General features: G+C 41.3%; 1 protein-coding gene across 6 annotated transcripts in view; it reads right to left on the bottom strand.

The window, feature by feature from the left end:
* The window catches only part of ZDHHC20 (zinc finger DHHC-type palmitoyltransferase 20), an 87,445-nt gene that overhangs the window by 9,673 nt on the left and 67,512 nt on the right, over positions 1–10,260 (bottom strand). For 2 of the 6 annotated variants that reach the window (XM_054718682.1, XM_028138358.2), the window contains exons 11-12: positions 8,399–8,488; positions 4,724–4,824 (exon numbers count right to left, since the gene is read on the bottom strand). In XM_054718682.1, the coding sequence (XP_054574657.1) occupies positions 4,724–4,824; positions 8,399–8,488 (191 nt within the window). Of the gene's footprint in view, positions 1–1,713; positions 2,057–4,708; positions 4,825–5,392; positions 5,438–8,398; positions 8,489–10,260 lie in introns of those variants that run through there. The other 4 variants (XM_028138357.2, XM_054718683.1, XM_054718681.1 and 1 more) reach the window with 3 other exon arrangements.

Raw genomic sequence — 10,260 nt, 5'->3', positions numbered from 1 at the left:
AGGAACTATGGTAATGAATGTGTGTTGTCTGAAGCTGCTAGATTTGTGGGCATTCATTATGGAGCAGTACGTAACTAAAACACTTTAAGTTTGTTAAAAATTGAACACCTTCACAAGATGCTACTAAGCACTGAGCTCAGCTCCTGAATGACTGAAGCAGCTGTATCCTTAACTTTAGTGTCAGGAGAGACTTCACTACATCCCTGCAGTTCAACTTTAGTTAGCAATTACCCTCACTGCTCAGACTGCTGATCCACCTGGACTGTCTTCTGTGGCTCCCGTTTCTGGACACACAGTCAAGAATAGCTCATCCATGTACTTGCCTACAGAGTAAACTGCTCTTTTACAAAGTAAATAACATTTTTTCAGCGTTTAGTGTTAGTCACAGCCTTTAGTGTTAGTCACTCTTGTCTGGATCCAATTTCTTCAATAGTGGGCAAGTCACCTTTTTTGTCTATTGCCACTGTAACAAGGTTATTTATCCCTGTAAGCACATAATTATATATGATCTGATAAAAAAATGAATTGAGTTGCTGGCTAAATAGCAAAATTGATGATTCAAGTAAAAGCAACTCTTATATAAGCACTAAATAGGTATATAGTGCCAATCATTTGTCTTCTTGTATAACCCAGAAGCAGTGCTAAGAGCTGAAAGTCTAGTTTTATGCTTTTTAATTATTTATTTTTAAATATGTTTTTATTGACTTCAGAGAGGAAGGGAGAGGGAGAAAGAGAAACATCAATAATCAGAGAGAATCACTGATCAGCTGCCTCCTACATGCTCCCTACTGGGGATCGAGCCTGTAACCTGGGCATGTGACCTTGACCGGAATCGAACCTGGGAACTTTCAGTCCACAGGCCAATGCTCTATCCACTGAGCCAAACCGGCTAGGGCCCATAGCTTCTTTATTTTGTTTTGTTTCCATTGTCATGAAATATATTTTTTCATACCTTTACTTTCAGACTGTGTGTGCCTTATGATCTGAAGTGAGTCTCTTGCAGACAGCATAAGTAAGGGTCTTATTTTATTATCCATTCAGTCACTGTGTATCTTTTGATTGGAGCATTTAATCCACTGCATTTTTAAAATATATTTTTTATTGATACCAGAAAGGAAGCGAGAGAAATAGAAACATCAATGATCAGAGAGAGAATCATTGATCTGCTGCCTCCTGTACGCCCCCTACTGGGTATTGAGCCTATATTGAGCCTGGGCATGTGCCTTGACTGAGAATTGAATCATGACCTTCTGGTTCATAGGCCAATGTTCAACCACTGAGCTACTCGGGCTGGGCTATTCCATTTGCATTTTTTAAAAAAAATATTTTTATTGATTTCAGAGAGGAAGGGAGAGGGAGAGAGAGATAGAAACATCAGTGATGAGAATCACTGATTGGCTACCTCCTGCACTTCCCCTCCTGGGGATAAAGCCTGCAACCCGGGCATGTGCCCTTAACCAGAATTGAACCCAGGACCCTTGAGCCCACAGGCCAAAGCTCTAGCCACTGAGCCAAACTGGCTAGGGTCCATTTACATTTTATATATATATTTTTATATATTTTATTGATTTTTTACAGAGAGGAAGGGAGAGGGATAGAAAGCTAGAAACATCGATGAGAGAGAAACATCGACCAGCTGCCTCCTGCACGTCCCCTACTGGGGATGTGCCCGCAACCAATGTATATGCCCTTGACCGGAATCGAACCTGGGACCTTTCAGTCCACAGACCGATGCTCTATCCACAGAGCCAAACCGGTTTTGGCTCCATTTACATTTTAAAGTAATTGTTGACAGATATGTATTTACTGCCATTTTATTTTTTATATTTTTGATGTTTGTTTTTTTTTCTTCCTTCTTCTTCTTAAAGAAGACTCTTTGTTTCTTGTAATACTGCTTTGGTGGTAATGAACTCCTTTAGATTGTACTTGTCTGGGAAGCTCTTTATCTGTTCTATTCTAAATGACAGCTTTGCTGGGTCGAGTAATCTTAGTTGTAGATCCTTGCTTTTCATCACTTTGAATATTTTGTGCCAATCTCTTCTGGCCTGCAAAGTTTCTGTTGAGAAATCAGATTACAGTAATAAGGGAGTTCCCTTGTAGATAACTAACAGATTGTCTCTTGCTGCTTTTAGAATTCTCTGTCTTTAATCTTTGGCATTTTAATTATAATGTCTTTGTGTGGGCCCCTTTGGGTTTATCTTGTTTGGGACTTTCTGTGCTTCCTGGACTTGTATGTCTATTTCCTTCAGGTTAGAAAAGTTTTCCATCATTACTTTTTCAAACAAATTTTTAATTCCTTGCTCTCTCTCTTCTTCTGGCACCACCATGATGAACTGTTGGTACGCTTGAAGTTGACCCCGAGGGTCCTTACACTATCTTATTTTTGGGTTCTTCTTCCTTTTTGCAGTTCTAAATGCATATTTTCTGCTTCCTTATCTTCCAAATTGATGATCTGATCCTCTGCTTCATCTACTGAACTGTTGATTCCCTGTAATTTTTTCTTCATTTCAGTTATTGTATTCATTTCTGACTGGTTCCTTTTTTATAATTTCCATGTCCCTTTTCATGCTACTGAAGTTCTTGCTAAATTCCTTGAGCACACTTAAAATCATTGTTTTGAACTCTTACCTGGTAGACTGCCTTCATTTCATTTAGTTTTTTTTCGGGAGATTTTTCCTGTTCTTTCATTTGGAACATGTTTGTCTCCTCATTTTGGCTGCTCCCCTGTGTTTGTTTCTATGTTTTTTGTAGAGCTGCTATGTCTCTGGACTTCGTAGAGTGGCCTCATGTAGTAGGTGTCCTATAGGGCCCAGCGGAGCAGCCTCCCCAGTCACTTGAGCTGGGCACTCCAAATGCACTCTGTGGGCTCTGTGCACTGTCCTGTTGTAATTGAGTCTTGATTGTTTTTGGCAAATCACTGGTAGGGATTGACCCTTAGGCCAATCAGCTGCAAAGACCAGCTGAGAGGACATGTTTTGACTACAGTGGAGAAGCTGTTGTGCAGGGGCCAATCCTGTAGAGCAGGACTTGCTTCAGTGGGGCTTTGGTGCCTGCTACCTCTAGCCCTTGAGTGTGTCGCTTGTAGAGGTGGTTGGGATGAAATCTGGGGTGGTCTGGTGCTGTCCACTGAGTGCACTAGCTCTGGGGCCTCCCAAGAGGTGCAAGGTCAGCCACCGCCTGTGCCTTGCCAAGGGCCACCCAGCATGAACTACAGAACAATCTGTAGTTGACTGCTACTTGTGCTTATTTGGAGGTGTCTAGAGGAGAGGCCAAACTGCAAACCAAGGCTAGCTATCACTAGTACCAGGCCTGGAGCTACTTAACAAGAAGTATGAGGTAAACAGAGGCCAGCTGCTGCTTGTTTGAGAGATTTTAGAAATGTCCAAAGCATAAGCCAGAATATGGAAAAGCCACTGGAAAGGGCTTGGGTGGGCCTGCAAATGGGAAGGTGGAATTGGGGGTCTCAGCAAATCACCAGGGTGAGGCCAACAGTGTTAGCTAGTGTTGATGGGACTCAGATACGGTGTCCACCTGGAGGTTTGTGGGAGGAGGGCTTAGAAAACGAACAATGACCTCTGCTGGCACTTCTGTCTGGGAGAAAGTTGCGCCGCTAAAACTTACCCTGCAGTCAGACAATTCAGTCCCTCCCTGTATGTCCCCATATGGCATCTTTTGAGTTGCTGCTCCAACACTGGGCCTCAGAGAAAGTGAGTCTGACTAAATCCTTTTAGAGGAACACCTGGATACCAGGAGCCTCACTAAGCCACAATTCCTGCTGGCTTTATCTTTTTTTTTTTTTAAATATATTTTATTGATTTTTTACAGAGAGGAAGGGAGAGGGAGAGAGAGCTAGAAACATTGATGAGAGAGAAACATCCATCAGCTGCCTCCTGCACACCCCCTACTGGGGATGTGCCTGCAACCAAGGCACCTGCCCTTGACCGGAATCGAACCTGGGACCCTTCAGTCCACAGGCTGACGCTCTATCCACTGAGCCAAACCGGTTATGGCTTCTGCTGGCTTTAACAGATAGGAAAGTTATGGGGACTGCTCCTCGTGGCACTGGAACCCTGGGCTGGGGGTTTTGATGTGGGGCTGGGACCATCACTCCTTAGGGGGGACCTCTGAAGCTGAGATATCTCTTCCAACTTTTAACCGCCATCCGTGAGTAAGGGACCAGCCGACCACCCCATTCCACAACCCCACCTTTCCTACCAGTCTTGATGTGGCTTCATCTAATATATCCCTAGTTGTAGGACTTCTGTTCAGCTAGATTTCAGGCGCTCTGAATGATTGTTTTGTATTTTAATTGTAATTTTGATGTGGTTGTGGGAGATTCTGAGTACCGCATTTACCTATGCTGCCATCTTGACCAAAACTCACCTTGTTTAAGATTTATTCAGAATTATGCCAAATGAAGTTTCTATGCCTGAGTTAAAGAAATACATGGCTGGGTAACAAAAACCCAACAACAACCTATCTGTGAACAGAACAAGACACAGCAGCAGCCACTACATTTCCTCACTGAACCCCCTTCTCCATAAAATCTACCAATAAACACTAAGACCCCGTGTGTGTCTGTGTGTGTGTGAGATGTGTTATTTAAAAGTTTCATATATTTTAGTATTTTAAGATTTTTATACATTAATTCAATCTGGTGAGTTTATTTTAACTAGATGAAGTGATTTTTTCAGATGACAAGTATTACCTGATCCAACAGTACCTTCTTCAGATCCATTCTCTATCCATTGAGATTCACTGTCCAGCAATCGATTTTTTGATTCACTAAGTGGTTTGATAGGAAAAGGTTGATTTGAGCCAATACTGAAAAGAAGAGCAAACAATTTAGTAAATAGTTTAATGCTCAATTAAGAATACTAAATTAGCCTGGCTAGTGTGACTGAGTGGCGTTCATCGACCTATGAACCAGGAAGTCACAGTTCAATTCCTGGTCAGAGCATGTGCCCAGGTTGAGGACTCGGTCTCTGGTGGGGGGCAGAGGGAGGGGGCATACAAGAGGAAGCTGATCAATGATTCTTTCTCATCATTGACATTTCTATCTCTCCCTCTTCCTTCCTCTCAGAAATTAATAAAAATTTTAAAAATAATAATTAATAAGCAGCAAATTAGTATTCCTTCTCCTAAACATATGAGGCCAAATCATAAGATCTCAGCACTCTGAAAAAAACAACTCTATCTTCAAAAGAAAAATATGCCCACCCCCTCATTAAATGTTTCTCTAGACCCAAGAATCTGTACTCCAACTGCCAATGAAAACAATTAGGCAAAAGAAAAAAGCTTCAGAGGCCAGCCTGAAACATTTTTAACATATGTTAATCAAGAGCCATAAGGTAGCATTAGGACAGGTATGTGGCCAGGACAAAAAAATTACCTGTCATCTCTCAAGTTTTCTGCTTTCTATCTCTGCAGTTTAGATCTAAGGGGAAAAAATGATTAAGTGATTTAGCATAGACTTATTTTTCTAGCTAACAGATTAGGAAGAGAGGGAATGGAGAAACAAAAGAAGAAGGAAAAGGGAACTAATATGTTATATACCTACTATGGGCCAGATACCTGTGCTAGGTGCTGTATATACATTATTTCAACCTTTGCAAAAACTGGAGGTAGCTATAGAGCTGGAAACTGAGGCTCAGACAGTTTAAATGATTTTAGACCCATAATAAATGTTGGAGGTCTAATGTCTTAACTAAGGCCTAAAGTTCTAAGGCCTACATGCTTTTGATATTAATATGCAAACTTGTAATTAATAATCTCTTCTCCTCCACCATTAATTTCTATAGTAAGTTCCAACTATTTCACTTTGACAGAATATCCCTTTCTCTCTTTTTAAAATGGATTTTGGAAAGAGAAATATCTATTTGTTGTTCCACTTATTTATACATTTATTGGTTGCTTCTTGTATGTGCCCAGACCAGAGATCAAACCCACAACCTTGGCTATCATGATGCTCTAAACAATTGAGCTACCTGGTCAGGGCCAGAAGTATCTTTATCTTCTTTAAAATTTCATTTCAAATTAATTACTCTGAATGTATGGATCAGTTTGCTTGCCATGCAAATACTGAGAAAATATCCTATAAGTAAATGAATGAGATTTTATATTTGTATTTTTTGAATTCTCAATCTCATTTTCACACTACAGTTAAAATCTGTTTATAATAATAAAATGGTGAATAGAGCAATGACTAATTTCTTTGAAGAAAAAAACTTACATACACCAATTTAATCCAATCTCAAAAGAATCTCTTAGTTTCTAAGAAAATGCAGCATATTTAGGGCAGCCTTGCTTCCTAGTTTGCCCAGACATTTCTAGTTTTATGTGATTATTCTGGTTCAACTAGTAAGAGCAAGCATTCCCTTTTTCACTTTGAAAAGTATTCTGGTTTGGATGATAAAAAGTATCGTTATCCTGAACATATTAAGTATATATGCTTATAATCTAAGCATATATATTATATAACAATCCTACCTAATAAAAGAGCAATATGCAAATTGACCGCACCTTCGCCTCACACAAGCCACGCCCACCAGCCAATCAGGGCGAGTATGCAAATTAACCCAACCACGATGGCGGTTAATTTGCATACATAGGCCCCTGAGCGGACCCCCTGCGACAGATTGCAGGGAGCTGGGGTCCGCTCTGGCCCCAGGCCGAAAGCCTCCGGCAGACCCCCTGCAATCGATCGAAGGGAGCTGGGGGTTGCTTCGGACTGGTGCAGGAGTGGACCCCCTACGATCGATCGGCTTGGTGCATGAGCGGACCCCTCCGATTGATCGCAGGAAGCTGGGTGTCCGCTCCGACCCCAGGCCGAAAGCCTCCGGTGGACCCCCTGCAATCGATCGCAGGGAGCTGGGGGTTGCTTCGGCCTGGTGCAGGAGTGGACCCCCTGTGATCGATCGGCCTGGTGCACGAGCAGACCCCCTGCAATCAATCATAGGGAGCTGGGTGCCAGAGCAGACCCCCTGCGATCGATTGCTTGGGCAGGGAGCTGGGGGTCTGCTTTTGGCCTGGGCAGGAGTAGACCCCCTGCGATTGATCGCAGGGAGCTGGGGGTCCGCTCCTGCCCAAGAGGCTTTCGGTCTGGGCAGGACTGGGCAGGGGCTAAGCCGGTGATCAGAGGGACCTGGAGGGGCCTGCCCAGGCCTAAAACTTCAGCCAGAGGCTTTAGGCCTGGGCAGGGCCCAGCCATTGATTGGTGTGAACTATAGAGGAAACACCTTTTCTTACTGCACATTGGCTAAGCTTCCTGTATGCCACTGGTAATATTCTTAGTAACTTGGGTAATAAGAATCCAAAAAGGTGATCTAGGGTTTTTCCACCACACTTCCGGAGACAAAAATGAAGGTCTGCTGCTGGAGAGCTAAGAAATGTCATATCCTGCCCTAGCCGGTTTGACTCAGTGGATAATGCCTCGGCCTGTAGGCAGCAGGGTCTGGGTTTGATTCTAATCAAGGGACCCAGATCAGGGCTCATGCAGGAGGCAACCAATCAAAATGTTCCTCTCACTTTGATGTTTCTCTCTGTCTTTCTCTTTCTCTTCCACATTCTCTAAAAGTCAATGGAAACATATCCTCAGGTGAGGATAAAAAATAAAGAAATGCATATCCTATGAAAGACACATCTTGAAAATGCCTAAAGAAAGTTGTCATTTTTTCTTGGTGAAGGGACTGGAGTCCGTGTTGATGAAAACTCCTTGGTAGCTGCGGTGACTGGCAGTGGCTGCAGCAGCGGGGTGATGAGGCTGGTGCCTTCCCCTGATCAGCCCGGTTGCCTCCCACGAAGGGAGGCCAGACTGTGGCTTACGCCCGCTTCCCATGGGGCGCGGGCCTAAGCCGTCAGTAGGACATCCCCTGAGGGCTCCCAGTATGTGAGAGGGGGCAGGTTGGGCTGAGGGACACCTGACCCCCAGTGCACGAATTTTGTGCACCGGGCCCCTAGTATAATGTATGGGGAAATACATATTATTAACCCAAAGTTAAAATTTAGCCCTGGTCTGTGTGGCTCAGTTAGTTGTGGTGTCATCCTGTACATCGAAAGGTTGTGGGTTTGATTCCCAGTCAGAGCCCATACTCAGTTTTCGGGTTCAATCCCCTGTTGGGGTATGTACAGCAGGCAACCAATAGATGTTTCTCTTTCACACAGTTTTTATCTCTCTCTCACTTTCCTTTCTTCTCTCTCTAAAATCAATAATAAGTTCAGGATTAAAAAAATAATAATTAAAAATATGTTAAAAATTATTTAAATAGATGTTCTCTTTTGCTATGTATGCTGGCTTACTAAATTACTACTGTATTTATCTATAAGATATGTTTGTATCACACATATATCTATTTTGTTTTATAATGAATACTGAAAAACATAAAGACAAGAAGCACACCTTCTGGCATATTCATTTTGGTTTGTAACAGAAGCTTGTTCTGGATCCATTCCCACAAGGCGAGTTGGAAAACTGCAACCATCACCCAAACTGCATAATAAAAAATGTCAGTAATATTTTAAATCATATTAAGTTAAATCAATGTTGTCAAGTTTAACTCCCATTTTTCAGAGACAGAGTATAAGGAAATAATAACTTGTCATTTCAAAGAAAATTTCCTAATATTTCTAATTAAGAGGGTGATTAACCTCCATAGAAAAAAACACAGCCTTTTCTTTTATAACTTACATGGATTTAAAAAGAGTATCTTCCATAATATTGTATGCCAACTATACTTTAATAAAAAAATTATCTTCCATGACTATTAAAATTATGATACCTGTGAAGATTAGGATACTTCAAATACAAGTATTCAAATATTTACGTAACTGACCTGATTTTCAAAATCATTTAAGACATCATAAAAGCTCAAATTAAAATTCAAGATATAAATTTCAGACATAGTTATTTGACAACATTCATTACACAAATATTTACTGAATGCCTATGATATTCCAGGTACTATTTTAAGTGCTAAGGATCTGGCAGTTAATGAGAGAGAAGGAAATCTCTGCCCTCAAAACGTTTATAATCTAAAAAATGCAGCTATGCTTACTTTCACATTCTGAAAACATCAAAATTGTGTATAACAAGAACTTTCACTTCCAGCCAAGATGGATTAACTACAAAATCTGATCTTTCAGTCTTAAACAACCAGAAAACTGAATAGTATATACAATACCGCTTTCAAAAACATTATAGAACTGTGCTTTGTGAAGGAAGAGAACTGACCGAGTGAGTTCCAGCCTTGGCCAGGCCAGGAGGGGACACAGAGCAAGGCGGCCTCACTGACCTGAGTGACAGATAGGAATTTGTAAAGTTAGGGCAGCTGGAATCTACCAGAGCTGAGGAAGAGGGAGAGATGCAGAAGCTGGAGCACAAGAAACTGTACTGATGATAACTCCCTACAAAAAGAAAAAAAACAGGAAAAAAACTGTCTGCCAACAAAACTCAACATTCTTTAAAGGGAGACAAAATTTAAACACTCAGAATTCAAAATGTCACTCATCCAATAAAAAATTACTAACGTGAAAAGTAGCAAGAAAATGCATGCACAAGAAAAAAAAACAGTCAATAAAAAAGAAGTCGAAACAAAGACTTCAAACTACAGGAAAAGTGAGAAATGAAAATGTAAGAAATAAAAAGAACCAAATTGAACTTCTAGAGCTGAAAAATATAATATCTGAAAGAAAAATTCACTGGATTAACTTAACAGTTGAGTAAACATTACAGAAGAAAAGATCATGAACTGACAAACAGCAATAGGAACTATTCAAACTAAAGCAAAGAAAAAAGATGGGGGAGGGAAAGTGGGGCAGAAGAGCAATGGCCGTGAGTCACAATCAAACAATTTAACGTAGGTATATTTATCAAGTACCAGTATTTGAAAAGGTAGTGGAGAGAGGGCATGGGAAGAGGTAGAGCAGGCGGCAAAAACAACCGAAGACATATGATGAAAATTATTCAAATTTGATGAATACTGTAAAGTCAGATTTAAAAGGCCTAATGGTCCTAACCGGTTTGGCTCAGTGGATAGAGTGTCAGCCTTCAGATTGAAAGGTCCCAGGTTTGATTCCGGTCAAGGGCATGTACCTTGGTTTCGGGCACATCCCCAGTAGGGGGTGTGCAGGAGGCAGCTAATCGATGTTTCTCTCTCATAGATGTTTCTAGCTCTCTATCCCTCTCCCTTCCTCTCAGTAAAAAAAATCAATAAAATATATTTTTAAAAGGCCTAATGAATTCCAGAGAGGATAAACACAAAG

Source organism: Eptesicus fuscus, chromosome 7 (assembly GCF_027574615.1).
Source record: "Eptesicus fuscus isolate TK198812 chromosome 7, DD_ASM_mEF_20220401, whole genome shotgun sequence".
Taxonomy (NCBI): domain Eukaryota; kingdom Metazoa; phylum Chordata; class Mammalia; order Chiroptera; family Vespertilionidae; genus Eptesicus; species Eptesicus fuscus.
This window is presented reverse-complemented; position numbering and strand designations above follow the sequence as displayed.